A 20,524-nucleotide genomic window follows, 5' to 3' on the forward strand; every position below is an offset into this window, starting at 1 on the left:
AAAAAACACAAAAAGCAGGCTTTAACGTTGTGTAAAGTTTACCTAATGTGCCTTGTGAGTGTAAAATCTACCAAAAACAAATAATATTGATGTAGTGTATAGCTAATCATCCGTCACACCTTGCACAGTTGTAATGGAAATGACGTCACTGTCCGGCGTCGCCATGCCAACCATATGTTGCGCCCCCTTCCAGCAGGACTCTTCCATTCCAGAGGGAGTTAAGGGCATTTAATCCACTGGCGGTGTGGAGAAGGGAGGACGTCATGTGGACCTCATCGCTGATCGCGCTGCTTCTGCTCGGCCCACTGCGGCCCTGCACCGCCGATGGAGCCTCGCTCACTCAGGTACTGTGTCAATATTATGAGGGCAAACTTATTTGTGAAGCTTTCTTGCATGTTCTAATGAATCATCGTAGGCATGTATTCCCACCATTGCTCAGTCTTTTGCTTTCATTAACAAGATAGTGGTCAGTGTAGTCTGGCTCTTCTTTAATAATAATTTGCAGGGGGGAAAAAAAAGGTAATTTCATTTCCTGTCGAATTTAAAAGCTGATATATACATACTGGGGTCAGTGATTTAAACATGTGTCATGTAAAATAAGTAATCATATATACTGTACTCACCCCTTTTTTTAAAAAGTGGCACTTAGTGAAATGGCGATCACCTGAGTGAAGTTCAGTGATTGCGTATAGATGATGAGACAATGATTTATTTGTCAAACTTATCCCCTAATACAGAGGTGTCAACGTCGTTTTCACTGAGGGCCATGTCCGCAGTTATGTTTGGCCCCAGAGGGCCGCTTTTAACAGTGAACACTATTATTACACCATTTTTAATGCATTTTTAGTAGTAGGTTTTTTTTAACTAAAATGTAAAAAAAATATATAGTAAATTGCAATAATTTCACCCTTAAATGTTGTGTATATTACTGTAAATAAAGAGCCGAGGATGTCGTTGTGGCTTGTGCAGCCCTTTGAGACACTTGTGATTTAGGGCTATATAAATAAACTTTGATTGCTTGATGATTGATGATTGAGTAAATGGAAAAACAGTACTGCTGTTTTTATGGTTAAAAAAAAAAAAAAAAAGTCAGCTCAGTTGCCAGAATTTTACTATAAAATGTACATTTGTTTTTTTACCGTAAATAAAAACACCTGTATTTTTACAGTAAAATGTTGTCACCTGGGCTTTGATTGATTGATTGAAACTTGTATTGGTAGATTGCACAGTACAGTACATATTACATACAATTAACCACTAAATGGTAACACCCAAATAAGTTTTTCAACTTGTTTAAGTCGGGGTCCACGTAAATCAATTCAGGGTACAAATATATACTATCATCATAATACAGTCATCACACAAGTTAATCATCAGAATATATACATTGAATTATTTACATTATTTACAAAAATGGCTGGCAATTTGTTTGTTTGTTTTTTTAACCGTAAATCAACAACTGTAGATTTTTCGGTGTGTTACTGTAAATGCCAAACGGCACCGTTGTTTATACAGTAAAAAAAAAGTACTGTTTTTTTTCATTTAGAGAAAAATGCTGTAAAAACCACAGTCAATTTCACAATTTTACCATTGAATCTATTGCCACTTTTGCATTGCACAATTTGATGAATAACTTGCTTTGAAATCATTATTAGTAGTATTTATTTATATTAAAAAAATGGTTTGAATGTTTGATAATGTATTTTTGCATAATTAGACAATATTTAAGTTAACATAATTTGCGATTGCATGGAGTACAGGTATTTTTTTTCTGCCAAAATAGAAAGAAAGAATACATTTAGTAAGACAAGTTACAGTACTTTATTGATACATATTATTTACAGGATTTCGAGGGCCAAATAAAATGAAGTGACGGGCCACGTCTGGCCCCCGGGCCTTGTGTTTGACACCGGTGCCCTAATATGTATACAGGTTTCACAATAATAGACTGGAAAAATATGAGCATAATTCACTTTAGGTCTAAAAAAAAAAAAAAAAATCGAATTTTTCTTAATTATAAAAAAATAATACTGACTCAACGACAAAAATATGTTTAAAGTAATGCCAACATCTACTGAAATTAAGTTAAAAGCAATTATATTTATTCTAAGGAAACTTTTTTTACTTTCACATAACATTTGAATAGTTCCACTTCTTCGACTTCCAGCTTAACTAAATGCACATTATTTACATTGAAGCAATTTTTAATCTCATCTATGCAAGAAAAATCTCAAATTGCCCTTGAAAGAACTTTCCTAATTGCCCATCACAGTTAGCAGTACCTGGCCCTGCGATGAGGTGGCGACTTGTCCAGGGTGTACCCCGCCTTCCGCCCGATTGTAGCTGAGATAGGCTCCAGCGCCTCCCGCGACCCCGAAGGGAATAAGCGGTAGAAAATGGATGGATGGGTTAGCAGTACCAAATACTACATCTTCAGTACCAGATTGACCTCGACTCAAGTGGCACTCCCACTCACAGTTTAATTAATGACAAAACAGCAGTAAATTAAACACATATATGATTAATAGTACAACCTTGACTACAAATTAAGATAAAACAGGGTTATAATTTAACACACACAAATATTTTTACAGAACTCAACAATATCAACGGCATTCAATTGTATGAAGTCACTGCAAATTTACATTTGTTTTAGTGCCGAACATCTGAAAGACATATTAAGGAAATTATTCCAAAACATGATTGAGGATTATAAAACACAATTAATGTATATATAAAGTAATTTAGCAATTGAAATGCTTTGCATTAAATATAAAAAGTCATTGCTCCCAACTCTAGGTTGGTTTTGAGTGAGCTCGCCGAAAGAAAACAGGACGAGGAACAGACGAGTAATGTTTGCATGCTTTGTTGACACCCACTGTCTATTGGTTAATAGCCTGCATCACCACAGGCATTGGGAAAAAGAGAGATTGAAATGTTAGGCAGTGGGTTTGTTGCTATGGCTAAACCAAGCACATATTTTGATCAGACAATAACAAGTGGGAGCATATAATCTTCACTGGACAAAGAGTAACAATGAAATCCAATCCAATCCACTTTATTTATATAGCACATTTAAACAACAAAAATGTTTCCAATTTGCTGCACAACAATATTAAAAACAATATTCAAATATTATCCTTAGCTCCACCAATGACTGAATAAAAACAAAAAATAAATAAATATAAAACCAATATAAAAACAATATAAAAATAAATATGATTATAAACGATGTTAAAGGGTAAAACCAATTAAAACAATAAATACAAATGAACATTTTAAAAACACAGAGGACAACAGAGGACCACACAACTCACATAGTGTTAAAAGCCAAAGAATAAAAGTGGGTCTTAAGACGAGACCTAAAACACTCCACTGTGGGAGCAGTTTGAACATGGAGGGGCAGAGTGTTCCAGAGCTTAGGGCCGACCACAGAGAAGGCCCTGTCTGCCCTGGTTTTAAGTCTGGGCACCACAAGCTGGAGCTGGCTCTCGGACTTCAGGAGTGTAAATTTGGATGAGGTCCGAGATATACTGTGGTGCCAGTCAGTGCCGGCCCAAGCCTCCATGGGGCCCTAAGCAAAATTTGATTTTGGGGCCCTCTATTTCTGCCAATAATACTGATTGTTGATCATTCACACACGTACTATAAACTCATTGCGGCTCTGGCAGTGTTGTTTACATTATCCTATTGTCAGCCTGGCATGTCTTTACAAATGACATGTCATTTATAAAGATATGGGGGTGGCCCAGTTAAGACCATAAATAATACCAATGAATGAACGAATGATGTCCAGAGTGCCACATATGGTTCCTAATCTTAAAATGTAGAAAACATTCAGCTACAAGAGTGGCCTGGGGTTGAACAGTCCAAGTGATAAAGCTTTGTATTTACAGTAAGTGTCATCTTGTCTCATCAGTCTTGTACATTTTAGTCTTTAATTACTAGTTTATATTTTTAGGTAATTGTTCATATTTAATGTTTACTTTGTACAAAGAGAGCACAGTCTACTGAAGTTAAATTCCATGTGTGTTAAACATAACTGGACAATAAAGCTGATTCTGATTCACTTTATTATTTTTGGTAACAAAAACCTGAAACAGCAATGTGCAAAAATAATTCGTAGTGCAAGAAAAACAATAAAGTGCAACAATAAAATCACTTAAATATATATAAAAAGGAACAAATTCAATTGTACAAAAAACAACATAATTAAATTAAATATCAAGCAAATACTTAAATAATATTAATGAACAGAGTTACCAGAAACAAGGTAACATAACGGTTTATAAACAAATATAAAGTTACTACATATTAAAACTATGTAAATGTACATAACGATGTGCAAAAAAATTTGGGGGAAAAAATCAAAATGAACTACCTTAAATTAAGGTCCTTAATTCACACATTTGACCATCACATCACAGTTTTGTTCCTCTGTTCTTCACCACCCACACCACTCCACTCACTCCTTAAAACCTGTGCTTCCTGGCTTTTCTGGAGGCAAAGTCATTTATGACATCACTGTAAGAAATCTGATGGCCGACTTTGTTATTAATACTAATCACTGCCATGTACGAGTCTGACTCAGACTCGTACATGCAAAAAATAAAAAATAAGAATTTTTTGTTAATTGCTTTTGGGGGCCCCCTGGTGGCCGCGGGGCCCTAAGCAAGCGCTTAGTACGCTTATGCCTTGGGCCGGCTCTGGTGCCAGTCTATGTAGAGCTTTAAAAGCAAACAGCAAGGTTTTAAAATCAATTCTAAGATGAACAGGGAGCCAGTCAAAAGTCTCAAGCATTGGGGTTATATGCTCGCGTTTCCTGGCCCCTGTTAAAAGTCGTGCTGCCCCGTTCTGGACTAACTGCAACCAGGAGAGAGCTTTTTGGCTAATGCCAGCATAAAGTGCATTGCCGTAGTCCAGGCGACTTGAAATAAAAGCATGCACGACTTGTTCAAAAAGGTTAAAAGATAAAAACGGTAGACGAAGATGATAAAAACACAATTTTAAAACGCCATTGACTTGTTTGTCAAGTTTAAAATCGTTGTCTATAGTGACGCCAAGGCTGGTGACTTTGGGACGCACATAATTTTGCAATGGTCCCAAGTCAGTGAGGGCCGGACCAAGAACTAAAATTTCTGTTTTTCCCTCATTCGCTATTAAAAAAATTCTGGGCTAACCAAGCCTTGACGTCGCATAGACAGTTGAGAAAGGGTGTGAGGGGGCCGTTGCCTTTTGAAATCGGCATATAAATTTGGCAGTCGTTTCAACAAGAAAAGCATTAGAATGATGTATACATGTACAGTAAGTACATACTTTGCTGTAAAGTACAACCTTACTGCACTTCTGTGTAGGTGTTGAAATGGCCATGTAAAGTTGCTGATGCTAGTCAGTAGCATGTCTATGGCAAATCCAATGTACACTACCGTTCAAAAGTTTGGGGTCACCCAAACAATTTTGTGGAATAGCCTTCATTTCTAAGAACAAGAATAGACTGTCCAGTTTCAGATGAAAGTTCTCTTTTTCTGGCCATTTTGAGCGTTTAATTTACCCCACAAATGTGATGCTCCAGAAACTCAATCTGCTCAAAGGAAGGTCAGTTTTGTAGCTTCTGTAACAAGCTAAACTGTTTTCAGATGTGTGATGAACATGATTGCACAAGGGTTTTCTAATCATCAATTAGCCTTCTGAGCCAATGAGCAAACACATTGTACCATTAGAACACTGGAGTGATAGTTGCTGGAAATGGGCCTCTATACACCTATGTAGATATTGCACCAAAAACCAGACATTTGCAGCTAGAATAGTCATTTACCACATTAGCAATGTATAGAGTGTATTTCTTTAAAGTTAAGACTAGTTTAACGTTATCTTCATTGAAAAGTACAGTGCTTTTCCTTAAAAAATAAGGACATTTCAATGTGACCCCAAACTTTTGAACGGTAGTGTAAATTAGCATTGAGCTATCACATTTTGAAAAGTAAAACCTTTCTGTACTTATGACCGCTTTCTAGCAAGCATACTTGCTTTGTTGGCATGACAGTCAGGCTAAATCTGTTACGAATGTTACTTGAGTGTTTTTTCCAAGTGTTCCTCTTGTTTGCGCTGGTGACCGGTCTGCAACCGGACGCCGCGTCACGCGCAACAAAAGTATTGAAATATGGCACTGTTTGATTTTACGTTAATCAACAACCGGTAGCGCCGACAGAATTCGGCCAGTGCCTACAGAAGTCCGGAATTCGGTACCCATCCCTCATGATTATCTGCACATTTTCTGAAAATACAAATTGGCCTGTGTGGCATTGAATGTTTGTATCCTACCTACAAAACAAAACATTACAATTTGTGCTCCATTACAACAACAAATAATGTGTGTGTGTGTGTGTGTGTGTGTGTGTGTGTGTGTGTGTGTGTGTGTGTGTGTGTGTGTGTGTGTGTGTGTGTGTGTGTGTGTGTGTGTGTGTGTGTGTGTGTGTGTGTGTGTGTGTGTGTGTGTGTGTGTGTGTGTGTGTGTCGGACTTCCAGCGGTGCAACCCATCCACAGATGGTACCATCTACAAATACCAGGCCAAGACCTTGAACGGTAGTCGCACTGTTAACTTCAGTGACTACGCAGGAAGGAGTGTGCTCGTTGTCAACGTGGCCACCTACTGAGGGTACACCTTCCAGTATGTGGGTAAGCTGCAGTACAAGTATGAAGACAACTGAACATCTCTATAGAAAAACACAATTAAAGTAAAACCATTCACCCTGTTGGTGATGCCCTATTGGGATACTGTCATCTAATAGTGATTTAACCGTATTGCTGTGGTGCGTCATAGGTAGTTTATACGTCGGTAAAATGAATTGTTGTATGTGTTTCAATATTTGATTGAATTGTTCATATTCCAGTATGCGTCAAAAAAGCTGCCATCATGCAAAATAAGTAAAACACCCGTTAATCCTTCACAATAAAAAACAAAATCATTGTGAATTCACAGCATATGACTGGCTCATAAATGCCTTGCTTTCACACTAACATTTACTGTGAAATATCTTTACAGCAATGTACTGTAACCGCGGAGCTGTGATTTTTTTTTTACGGTTATTATAATAAAGTTACAACTAAATGCAACAGTTGTAATTTTAGCTACCGATAATAATAATAATAATAATAATAATAATAATAATAATAATAAAAATAATAGATTTTATTTCTAAAAAGCACTTTACATTGAGTAAACACCCTCAAAGAGCTACAGTGTATTAAAAATTTTTTAAATAAAAAGATAATAAAACATTTAAAAAAAATACAAACTAGAACAGAATAGCTAGAACTAGTATGCATATATCTATTAAAAAAAAAGGCTTTTTTAAAAAGAAGGGTTTTTAAGCCTTTTTTAAAAGCATCCACAGTCTGTGGTGCCCTCGGGTGGTCAGGGAGAGCGTTCCACAGACTGGGAGCGGCGGAGCAGAAAGCCCCGTCTCCCATTTTTCGTAGCTTTGTCGTCTGAGGTTGGAGGAGGTTAGCCTGTCCGGAGCGGAGGTGTCGTGTGGAGGATTTGGGGGTGAGTAGTTCTTCGAGGTCGACGGGGGCATTTCCATGGAGGCACTGGTGGGTTAGAAGGGAGACTTTGTATTAAATCCTGAGTGGAACAGGAAGCTAGTGAAGGGATTTGAGAATTGGTGTGATATGGTCATATTTCCACACTCTCATATAATATAATATAATATTACAACTATGGGTTGCATCTTCACCATTGTAATGTGTTACACTCTCTAAGAGTGTAGAACATAGTCTACTGGAGAGGTTCCTCAAAATATATATTTTTTTTTTAACCAAGAACCACCTCTGGGAAAAACTTTTCTCTCCAAGTACCACCATAATGACCAACATTAAAGTAAGTATTCATCAAAAACAAGGCAGAGGTTTTATTTAACAAGTATATTTAATATTTTTGGCCACTGTAACCTCACACACAGTTTAAGTTATTGTCACACACACACACTAGGTGTGGCGAAATTATTCTCTGCATTACCCATCACCCTTGATCACCCCCTGAGAGGTGAGGGGAGCAGTGGGCAGCAACGGTGGCCGCGCCTGGGAATCATTTTTGGTAATTTAACCCCCAATTCCAACCTTTGATGCTGAGTGCCAAGCAGGGAGGTAATGGGTCCCATTTTTATAGTCTTTGGTATGACTCGGCCGGGGGTTTGAACTCACAACCTACCGATCTCAGGGCGGACACTCTAACCCATAGCCTACCTGAGTAGGTCTGAACAGTAACACTGTGTTTGAATATTTAATTAAGTGATTTGTTGGCGTACAACTAGATGGAGCCCGTACTCGTACCACAGTTTGAGAATAACTGGTCGACTGAACCCTTTAAGGGACAAGTCAGTTTGAACTTTTTACAAATGACTATGATTACCGTGGAAATAAGTTATTTTCTGTGAAATGTAAGGGTATTGTAATTTTTAAAGTCGTTTGTTGTAATGTTGGAATACATTTTTCTTACAGATATTTACTGTAATAAATAAATACTGCTAAATGCTGTGCAATCCTGGTAAATTTTACACTGTTTAGATGCCCTTGCGAGATTCGCAATGTCACACAAAATGACGGTTTGAACACCAAATTGTTCTCCTGTAACGCTACTGAGGTGTGCTAAGTGTGCATTGTCTGTCCTGCAGAGTTGAATGCACTGCACGCGGAGATGAATACCCTCGGACTGACTGTTCTTGGCTTTCCCTGCAATCAGTTTGGGAAACAGGAACCAGGCGAAAGGAATGAAATCCTGCCAGCTCTAAAGTACGACATATTTCTTTGGCACTTTTTGGTTAAGCTACTTCAAGACGGCTAAAAGTGCAGACTGGTAAAAATGTCAACGTGTGGAGTGTTCCAGTCAGGCAGTTTATATTGTGCAATACCTCATAAAAAAAATGTCAAGTGCATTGCAATCCATCAATGGGGCTTCATTAAATCCCATTGCTCAGAATCAGTCAGCTTGTAGGCAGGGGGGGGGGGGGGGGGGCAGTTGAAGGGAATGTGGGCTGGCTGCCAAGGCGCAGCTTATGAAGCAAAAAGATAAAAAGAAATAATATAACCACTGATAAGCGTCCTCCTTCTGGATTCCAGGCATGTCAGACCCGGCAACAACTTTGTTCCAAACTTCTTGCTGTTTGAGAAAGGTGATGTGAATGGCGAAGACGAACAAGAGGTCTTTACGTTCCTGAAGGTAAGCTTTCTATAGAGCCTCCTCACAACCAACGTCCTTTGCAGTGGACATTTGTTTTCGGTCCATTTCTTTTGTCAATGTTGCGCATATCTGAAAAGGAGAGAAAAAGAAGCGATTATTTGATGCCTGAGTTCGAGGAGTAAAAACTGACAGATACGTTGTACAATGAACAAATGAATGCAGAATATTTATTGTATGGACCAGAGCTGGGCAAATAGTTTGACTCAGGGGGGCCACATTGAGAGAACATTCGTCAATCCCAAGTTCTTTTGGATGACATATACGTTGAGTAAGAAGGACCACCAGGACAGAATAGTACTTGGCCAATTTTTACTAAAGCTTTAGGAGACCAGCCCGTACAATGCGATAATAGCAGCATCAAGAAGCGGTCTAAACTCAGTTGATTGATTGATTGAAACTTTTATTAGTAGGTTGCGCAGTGAAGTACATATTCCGTACAATTGACCACTAAATGGTAACACCCGAATAAGTTTTTCAACTTGTTTAAGTCGGGGTCAAACGAAAAGAGTCATCTTATTTAGTGCGAAACCAGCCCCTCCTGCCCAGAAAGAAATAGAGTCTTTTTGTTCTAAACTGATAAGGCTTTCTCCACAAAAAGGGAGTACATTTTACTCCCAGTAGACATTCCAGGCCTTCAAGGTGAAACACAGATTTTACTAATGAGCATAAGGAAAAAACACAAAGTGTACACATGGGAAAATAGTAGCTGCTTTAAACATGACTATGGATTAAAAAAAAAGAACGCTTTAAAATATGTCCTTCTCACAGGAACCAATGTGTATTATAAATGACATATACACATTCAGCTATGAAAATCTGCTGTACAGTATGTGTGTTTGGGTCCCTTTTTTTCATGAACACTAATACCAAATGTCACAATGTCCGATAGAATTCTATAAAAGTTATGACAGACCACCTCAAAAAACGGAATGGAATTAAACATTTTTTTTACCGAATGGGACACCCAAACAAAGAAAGGGGGATTTACAATATTAACTAAGTCTATGAACAATAAAACACTGAATATTAACAACATATGAACATTGCTCTTCTTTTACGTGGGATTTACAATATTATCTATGAACAATAAAACACTGAATATTAACAACATATGAACATCGCTCCTCTTTTACTTCTCAGACCAGCTTCTCCATAGATATATTTTAAAATCAAGCAAAACACAACAAAAATGTAACAAACAGCAACATCTTTTAAACTGGTCACACAAAATGGTTGATGGTTGATCATATAACCGGAATAAACTTATTTCCTTTATTCGTTCATTCATATGAATGCAAAAGGTGATAAACACCTACAATATGATATATTATCAATTTTATGCAGAAATTTGTCGTAAAAATTTGCTTCTGCATCTGTTCCTGACACATGCGTTTGGGGCTTGATGCTCTGAAAACAAACCCCGCCCACTCTGCTTTGTTCCTCGTCTGAGCTGCCGTGTCGTAGATTACCGTAATATATCGTATAGCACTCAGCCATTGAAATACTTTCTATAGTTCAAGACTTACGGCCATTTAAAGGCCTACTGAAAGCCACTACTACCGACCACGCAGTCTGATAGTTTATATATCAATGATGAAATCTTAACATTGCAACACATGCCAATACGGCGGGGTTAACTTATAAAGTGCAATTTTAAATTTCCCGCCACACTTCCGTTTGAAAAGGTCTATGTATGATGACGTATGCGCGTGACGTCACGCCGGCAACGGAAGTATTGGTACCCAATGTGTCACCATACAAAAAGCTCTGTTTTCATCGAAAAATTCCACAGTATTCTGGACATCTGTGTTGGTGAATCTTTTGCAATTTGTTTAATGAACAATGGAGACTGCAAAGAAGAAAGCTGTAGGTGCGATCGGTGTATTAGCGGCAGACTACAGCAACACAACCAGGAGGACTTTGAGATGGATAGCAGACGCGCTACCGTGAGTACAGCTTTGGCTTCCAAACATTTGATCGCTTGCCCGTACGTGCGTGGCGCTATGTGCATGTCACGTACGTAACTTTGGGGAAATATATGTTTCTTTCCGACTCTGATGGCGGCCGGGGTGTCGTCGAAAGCTACAACGCCCGCCGCCGCTCCGTAGGTAAGTTAGCTTCAATGGCGTCGTTAGCAACAGCATTGTTAAGCTTCGCCAAGCTGGAAATTATTAACCGTGTATTTACATGTCCACGGTTTAATAGTATTGTTGATCTTCTGTCTATCCTTCCAGTCATGGGTTTATTTATTTTGTTTCTATCTACATTTGAGCCCGATGCTAGCACGTTAGCTCCGTAGCTAAAGAGCTTTACCGATGTATTGTCGTGGAGACACTGTGAATGTCCATTTCGCGTTCTCAACTCTCATTTTCAAGAGGATATAGTATCCGAGGTGGTTTAAAATACAAATCCGTGATCCACAATAGAAAAAGGAGAAAGTGTGGAATCCAATGAACCCCTTGTACCTAAGTTATGGTCAGAGCGAAAAAAGATACGTCCTGCACTGCACGCTAGTCCTTCATTCTCACGTGCCTCATCCACGAATCTTTCATCCTTGCTCAAATTAATGGGGTAATCGTCGCTTTCTCGGTCCGAATCTCTCTCGCTGCTGGTGTAAACAATAGGGAAATGTGAGCAGCCCTATCCCCTGTGATGTCACGCTACTTCCGGTACAGGTAAGGCTTTTTTTTATCAGCTACCAAAAGTTGCGAACTTTATCATTGATGTTCTCTACTAAATCCTTTCAGCAAAAATATGGCAATATCGCGAAATGATCAAGTATGACACATAGAATGGATCTGCTATCCCCGTTTAAATAAAAAAATGTCATTTCAGTAGGCCTTTAAAAACAGCACTGCTACGGTTTTGACGTTAAAGGTCTAAAAAAATGATGTTGAACGTCCGGCGGGCCGGATTGAAAATCTTAATGGGCCGCATGTGGCCCGCGGGCCGTATTTTGCCCAGGTCTGGTATATTCAGTAAATAACACAACACATAAATCGGATCCACAATCTATCTACGGAAATTAGGGCTGGGTACCGATTTGGGTACATTTACTGGTGAAGTCCATTAGTACGACCGGGTATTTCATTTCATTTTTCATTTTCCTTTATTCAACCAGGTAAAAACTCATTGAGATTAAAATCTCTTGTACAAGAGTGACCTGGCCAAATAGGGCAGCAAAACAGATTTCATGATACATAAAACAACAGCAGTTGCACACTATAATTAAATGAGTAATAATACAAAAATACAAATAAAATTTAAAAAAATGTAAAATACAAATTACTTGGTACATTTAGCACACCCCTTGTTGTTGAGGAATTCACATTAGTTGCATCATTTTGGTCTTGACCTCTGAATGTATGATGAGATTATCGCAGAGCTTCAAGATGCAACCTTTTAATCAGATTTGAATAATAGGATATTGAGACTGATTTGGTGGATTTAAAGATTCCTTTTTTTATTTATAAATGAAATTGTAAATGGGTATTTGGTGGGCAGATTTGAAATGTATTGCATTGTACTGTATTGTGTATATTTTAACTGTGGGTCCCTGTCCATAAACTGTGTGCTTCTCTTTTACTTCTCAGACCAGCTTCTCCATAGACATATTTTACAATCAAGCAAAACACAACAAAAATGTAACAAACAGCAACATCTTTTTCTTTTCTTTTTGTGTGTAAATGTGTATTTTTTTTAAATTTTATTTGTATTTTTTCATTATGACTTTTTTAATTATAGTGTGCAACTGCTGTTGTTTTATGTACCATGAAACCTGTTAACAAAAGAAACAATAATGTAATACAAAATGATGTCTGTCTGTAAATAAATGAATAAATCAAATAAATAAATATTTCCAACATGAACATCAAAAACACACAATAGGTAAAACCTAAATGATTCAGTAACATCTAAAAACAAATTAAAAACAAGTATTTTGCCCAATAGAACCAGTTTCTCAATCCTTTTAGATCCTTCTAGATCAGTGGTTCTTAACCTTGTTGGAGGTACCGAACCCCACCAGTTTCATATGCGCATTCACCGAACCCTTCTTTAGTGAAAAATAAAATGTTTTTTTTCAAATTCAAGACAAAGTTATATGTTTTTGGTAACACTTTAGTATGGGGAACATATTCTAAGTAACAAAGACTTAATTTAGAGTTATTTGGTTAGGGTTAGGATTAGAGGGTTAGGGCCAGGTTTAGAGGGTTATAATAAGGCCATGCCGAATAAGGCATTAATAAGTACTTAATAATGACTAGTTAAGAGCCAATATGTTACTAATTTGCATGTTAATAAGCAACTAATTAATGGTGAATATGTTCCCCATACTAAAGTGTTCCCATGTTTTATTACTGGTGCACAAAATGAACCGTGCATGAACATCACCTTGTCCAAAGAACAAAACCAACACAGTGCATAAACTCACAACAAATTACACACCTGCAAATCAGTGTGACTTCTGCTGTTGCCGTATCCGTAATACATCGATAGGGAGAAGTTTTTATTTACACGATGAGTCGGGTGTGTCTTGACCTCCGCCGAACCCCTGAGGCCGACTCACCGAACCCCTAGGGTTTGATCGAACCCAGGTTAAGAACCACTGCTCTAAAGTGATCGAGTTCTGGAAGCCTCAGATTCTTTGGAAATATAAACCGATTCACGCATAATTAAACGTTGCCGTATGTCAATAATGTCCGGTTGCAGATTCGGCACCGGCTGAAACACTTGAAATGTGAAATGATGAATAAATGACTTTTACCTCTTTTTTAAATTAAAGACTCTTGTTGGCAAAGATGTCGAGAAGAAGAAAAGAGAGCCACAATAGTGTTTCTCACCTTCTTTATCGAAATACGGACCCCTTTTTATTTCTTTGGTCCCATGGTGGCTTATTTTGCAGTCATAAAATCAAAACTAGTTCAGGCGTTTTCCACATTTTCCAGGCCAAGTACCTCCAAACTGATGGAGCAGGAACCTTCTACTTTAAGAGCGCCCAACCAGTCAGAGACCAAATGTCACATTTTTGACTCTACTCCCATTTTTTTGTTACTTTGAAGCACTATTCATTGGCGAGTCGCAAGTAGGGAGGCTCCCTGTGCTCCCTGTGTGTGTGATAAGACGGTGACCTGTGCTCTGCCCACTAAGATAAAGATTGTGAATGAGTAAAAGGAGGGCTCACTGCCTTCAGGTAATTCTACAATGCAAAAAGTGAGACCTCTTTCTCCTACGCCCTAGTGCAGGAGTGTCAAACTCAAATACAGAGTGGGCCAAAATTTAAAACTGAACACAGCCGCGGGCCAAGGTTGAACAAATGAACCTTTTAATAGGGACCCAAACAAGTTTTGCATTAAATATTGAACAAGCAAGGCTTATATAACTTTATAGTGACATACAAAATCGAGTTTCAAATAATAATAATAATAATACAAAAATATCAATGGCATATCAAATACAATTTAAATAAAAATGTAATGCCTCTTTTCTATTTGCAGCCTTCTGAGGTAAATATCAACATTAACTTCTTCCACAGGCTAATAAATTTGAAAATAAAATAACAATGAATAAACCAACCATTCAGGACTTTAGACTGCTCAGTTTGCAACACACTGATCTAATCTGATGTGCCCAAGCCAGATATCCCTTTTCTTGGATGCTAGTTCATTAATGAGCTGAGGCAACCTTCATTATCGAATGAAGGAGTTCATCAGTCAGACGTATCCTGTGAGACGTTTTCGTCATCTTCATTGAGGAGAAAAGTTGCACACATAGATAAGTGCTGCCGAACATGGAGAGCAATTGAGCAGCTGGGGTGCGGAGCTGAGGCATTGTGTCAGGGATGAATTGTGGAAACTGTGCGGCGCCAACAGCATCATACTTCGACTTCAGCGTGTCATCACACTGGAGTTCAATCAGCTCCACTTGGAGGTTAATTGGTGCTTTTTCCACATCAACTGCGAAGCGATTACCAAGGAGTTCAAATCTACATTTCTGACCATCAAAGTCGCCAAATCGCCGGCTTAATTCAGCGCCGAGTACACTGAGTTTTTCAGCAAACTGTGCGCACACGGCGGTACAGCATACTTGCCAACCCTCCCGAATTTCCCGGGAATTGCCCCTCCCGAAAATCTCCCGGGCATCCATATTCTCTTTAACGTCCTCTACGAGCTGTCGTCACGTCCGCTTTTCATCCATTCTAACAACGTGCCGGCCCAGTCACAAGATGTGTGCGGCTTCCGTACGCACACACACAAGTGAATGCAAGGCATACTTGATCAACAGCCATACAGGTTACACTGAGGGTGTCCGTATAAACAACTTTAACACTGTTAGAAATATACGCCACACTGTGAATCCACACCAAACAAGAATGACAAACACATTTCGGGAGAACATCCGCACCGTAACACAACATAAACACAACAGAACAAATACCCAAAACCCTTTGCAGCACTAACTGGATGGATGGATGGATGTCGAATCTTTAGAGCCGCATGAAACCGGGAGCCATGGGTTGGGAAGGCCAGCTCTTCTTACATTATATAAAATTGTCTTTTAAATTAAACTTGTCCTATACCTTGCTATTGTGCGATACTAAGATATTTAAACCATACAGTATAGCACTGTTAATGGCTAGCTGGAAACTAACGCTGATAGTCACTAGCTACCTGAAATGCAAGCATGAATATAGTATTTATTTAAATTATGTTTTTATTTTAAACTTACACGGTACGGTAAGTAGGATGGCCGTGACACTGCAGTGTGTGTTGAATAAATGTTCATGAAAATTTAAAGACCTTTTTAAGTGTTTTGAAAAATTGCGGGGGGGAATATCGAGAAATATTTTATATTAAAAAAAAGTCTAACCAACCAAAAATTCCCACGACCATCCTGCACTACCCGTTGAAGACCTCTGGACTAGTTTGATTGGACTCGGATAATGCCTCGGCACAGTAGTTGGGAATCACTCGGTTAGTGTCGCATATGCAATTTGTCCATAACTGCTGTTTTGCATCTACAGTATGCACTCCTAATGTTGAAGATATGTCTGAGAAATGTTGGATGTCTTTTACAAAACCCAAAACCAGTGAAGTTGACACGTGTAATTTGTAAATAAAAACAGAATACAATGATTTGCAAATCCTTTTCAACGTATATTCAATTCAATTTATACTGTGAAGACAAGATATTTAATGTTCGAACTGAGAAACTGAATTTTGTGGCTTGGCATTGTTTTGCTGAAATAAGCAGGGGCGTCCATGATAACGTTGCTCGGATGGCATCATATGTTGCTCCAAAACCTGTATGTACCGTTCCGCATTAATGGTGCCTTTACAGATGTGTAAGTTATCCATGTCTTGGGCACTAATACACCCCCATACCATCACAGATGCTGGCTTTTACACTTTGCGCCTATAACAATCCAGTTGATTCTTTTCCTCTATGGTCACAACGTCCACGGTTTCCAAAAACAATTTGAAATGTAGACTTGTCGGGCCCAGCGAAGCCGGCAGCGTTTCTGGGTGTTGTTGATAAATGGATTTGGCTTTGCATAATAGAGTTTTAACTTGCACTCACAGATGTAGCGACCAACTGTAGTTACTGACAGTGGTTTTCTGAAGTGTTCCTCAGCCCATGTGGTGATATCCTTTACACACTGATGTCACTTTTTGATGCAGTACTGCCTGAGGGGTGATTTCTCCAGATTCTCTGAACCTTTTGATGATATTACGGAGCGAAGATGGTGAAATCCCTAAACTCTTTGCAATAGCTGGTTGGGGAAATGTTGTTCTTCAACAATTTGCTCAGGCATTTGTTCACAACGTGGTGACCCTCGCAACATCCTTGTTTGTGAATGACTGAGCATTTCATGGAAGCTGCTTTTATACCCAATCATGGCACCCACCTGTTCCCAATTAGCCTGTTCACCTGTGGGATATTCCAAATAAGTGTTTGATGAGCATTCCTGAACTTTCTCAGTCTTTTTTGCCACTTGTGCCAGCTTTTTTGAAACATGTTGCAGGCATCAAATTGCAAATGAGATAATATTTGCAAAAAATAGCACATTTTTCCGGTTTGAACTTTAAGTATCTTGTCTATGCAGTCTATTCAATTGAATATAGGTTGAAAAGGATTTAGAAATCATTGTATTCTGTTTTTATTTACCATTTACACAACGTGCCAACTTCACTGGTTTTGGGGTTTGTAAATTCGAGAGGTGCATAATTAAACACAAAGTCCCATTTCACTTTCCTATAGAATTCCTGCCCTGCGGTAGGAGACAGCTTTGGTACCCCCACCAACAGGCTCTTCTGGGAGCCGCTCAAGCTCAACGACATCAAGTGGAACTTTGAAAAGTTCCTGGTGGGCCCACACGGGAAGCCGGTGATGAGATGGCACCCGCGCATCGATGTCTCCCAAGTGCGAGCGGACGTTCGCAAATACCTTCGCCAGCGTTACACGCAAGAAGTGTTCAACTAGACAGATGCAGTTGTTGCCGAGGCGTATATGGAAGCAGTTTGCGACACGTGAAGATAGCATTTTAAATGAAGAAGAGGTTCGAAAACAGAAACCCTGTGGAGCCTCTTTGGAGTCTGGGCCTCCAGGCCTCAGCTCTTCAGTGCATTCAAGCTGTCCTGTGAGGCCCCCAGCATCATGTTGTCTTCTCAAAGCATCTGCTGCCATTTACAGTCTCAGTGTCGATGACTTCTAATAAATCCATGCGAAATGCACACTTGCTTGCAATCTTTTACTGGACTGACTGATTGATGTGTGAGATGAGGGTGAGGAAGGATGTGGCAGATTGTTTCCTATCTTGAAATCATGCACACATATTACTAAACGTTCATTCTTAGTTTGTCTCAGCAGCAGCAAACTGCATGACCTACAGTCGTGGTCAAAAGTTGACATACACTTGTAGAGAACATAATGTCATGGCTGTCTTGAGTTTCCAATCATTTCTACAACTCTTATTTTTTTTGTGATAGAGTGATTGGAGCACGTACTTGTTGGTCACAAAACGCATTCATGAAGTTTGGTTCTTTTATGAATTTATTATGGGTCTACTGAAAATGTGACCAAATGTGCTGGGTCAAAAGTATACATACAGCAATGTTAATATTTGGTTACATGTCCCTTGGCAAGTTTCACTGCAATAAGGCACTTCTGGTAGCCATCCACAAGCTACTGGTTGAATTTTTGACCATTCCTCTTGACAAAATTGGTGCAGTTCAGCTAAATTTGTTGGTTTTCTGACATGGACTTGTTTCTTCAGCATTGCCCACACATTTAAAGGCCTACTGAAACCCACTACTACCGACCACGCAGTCTGATAGTTTATATATCAATGATGAAATCTTAACATTATAACACATGCCAATACGGCCGGGTTAATTTATAAAGTGACATTTTAAATTTGCCGCTAAACTTCCGGTTCGAAACGCCTCTGAGGATGACGTATGCGCGTGACGTAAACCGGCGAACACGGGTATGCCTTCCACATTGAAGCCAATACGAAAAAGCTCTGTTTTCATTTCATAATTCCACAGTATTCTGGACATCTGTGTTCGTGAATCTGTTTCAATCATGTTCATTGCATTATGGAGAAGGAAGCCGAGCAAGCAAAGAAGAAAGTTGTCGGTGCGAAATGGACGTATTTTTCGAACGTAGTCAGCCACAACAGTACACAGCCGGCGCTTCTTTGTTTACATTCCCGAAAGATGCAGTCAAGATGGAAGAACTCGGATAACAGAGACTCTAACCAGGAGGACTTTTGACTTGGATACACAGACGCCTGTAGAGAACTGGGACAACACAGACTCTTACCAGGATTACTTTGATTTGGATGACAAAGACGCAGACGTGCTACTGTGAGTATGCAGCTTTGGCTTTTTTTTTGCGTATGTACGTAACTTTTTTAAAATATATAAGCTTTATGAACCTTGGGTTAGGTGAACGGTCTTTTGGGCTGAGTGATTGTGTGTGTTGATCAGGTGTTTGAATTGTATTGGCGTGTTCTATGGAGCTAGGAGCTAGCAGAGGAGCTAGGAGCTAGCATAACAAACACGCAGGTGTTATTATGCAGGATTAATTTGTGGCATATTAAATATAAGCCTGGTTGTGTTGTGGCTAATAGAGTATATATATGTCTTGTGTTTATTTACTGTTGTAGTCATTCCCAGCTGAATATCAGGTACCGTGAGTATGCAGCCTTGGCTGCTAAACATTCGATAACTTGACCGTATGTGCGCGTCACGTACGTAACTTTTTAAAAATATATAGGCTTTATGGACCTTGGGTTAGGTGAACGGTCTTTTGGGCTGAGTGATTGTGTGTGTTGATCAGGTGTTTGAATTGTATTGGCGTGTTCTATGGAGCTAGGAGCTAGCATAGGAGCTAGGAGCTAGCGTAACAAACACGCAGGTGTTTTTATGCAGGATTAATTTGTGGCATATTAAATATAAGCCTGGTTGTGTTGTGGCTAATAGAGTATATATATGTCTTGTGTTTATTTACTGTTGTAGTCATTCCCAGCTGAATATCAGGTCACCCCCGGCTCTCACAGCATCTTCCCTATCTGAATAGCTTCAACTCCCCACTAGTCCTTCACTTGCACTTTACTCATCCACAAATCTTTCATCCTCGCTCAAATTAATGGGGAAATTGTCGCTTTCTCGGTCCGAATCTCTCTCACTTCATGCGGCCATCATTGTAAACAATAGGGAACTTTGCGTATATGTTCAACTGACTACGTCACGCTACTTCCGGTAGGTGCAAGCCTTTTTTTTATCAGATACCAAAAGTTGCAATCTTTATCGTCGTTGTTCTATACTAAATCCTTTCAGCAAAAATATGGCAATATCGCGAAATGATCAAGTATGACACATAGAATAGATCTGCTATCCCCGTTTAAATAAAAAAAATTCATTTCAGTAGGCCTTTAAGTCAGGACTTTGTGAAGGCCGTTCTAAAACCTTAATTCTAGCCTGATTTAGCCATTCCTTTACCACTTTTGACATGTGTTTGGGGTCATTGTCCTGTTGGAACACCCAACTGCGCCAAAGACCCAACCTCCAGGCTGATGATTTTATGTTGTCCATAAGAAGTTGGAGGTAATCCTCCTTTTTCATTGTCCCATTTAAAGTACCAGTTCCATTGGCAGCAAAACAGGCCCATAGCATAATACTACCACCACCATGCTTGACGGTAGGATGGTGTTCCTGGGATTAAAGGCTTCACCTTGTCTCCTCCAAACATATTGCTGGGTATTGTGGCCAAAGAGCTAC

General features: G+C 39.1%; 1 protein-coding gene across 2 annotated transcripts in view; it reads left to right on the forward strand.

Annotated features, from left to right (window-relative positions):
- The window catches only part of gpx3 (glutathione peroxidase 3), a 201,658-nt gene extending 183,687 nt beyond the window's left edge, over positions 1 to 17,971 (forward strand). The window contains exons 4-8 of one of the 2 annotated variants that reach the window (XM_062045681.1): positions 194 to 344; positions 6,526 to 6,676; positions 8,674 to 8,791; positions 9,119 to 9,218; positions 17,499 to 17,971. In XM_062045681.1, the coding sequence (XP_061901665.1) occupies positions 194 to 344; positions 6,526 to 6,676; positions 8,674 to 8,791; positions 9,119 to 9,218; positions 17,499 to 17,720 (742 nt within the window). In that variant the 3' untranslated portion in view covers positions 17,721 to 17,971. The remainder of the gene's footprint in view (positions 1 to 193; positions 345 to 6,525; positions 6,677 to 8,673; positions 8,792 to 9,118; positions 9,219 to 17,498) is intronic. The other variant, XM_062045682.1, reaches the window with a different exon arrangement.
- The last annotated feature ends 2,553 nt before the right edge of the window (positions 17,972 to 20,524 follow it).

The sequence above is a fragment of the Entelurus aequoreus genome, linkage group LG04 (assembly GCF_033978785.1).
Source record: "Entelurus aequoreus isolate RoL-2023_Sb linkage group LG04, RoL_Eaeq_v1.1, whole genome shotgun sequence".
NCBI lineage: Eukaryota > Metazoa > Chordata > Actinopteri > Syngnathiformes > Syngnathidae > Entelurus > Entelurus aequoreus.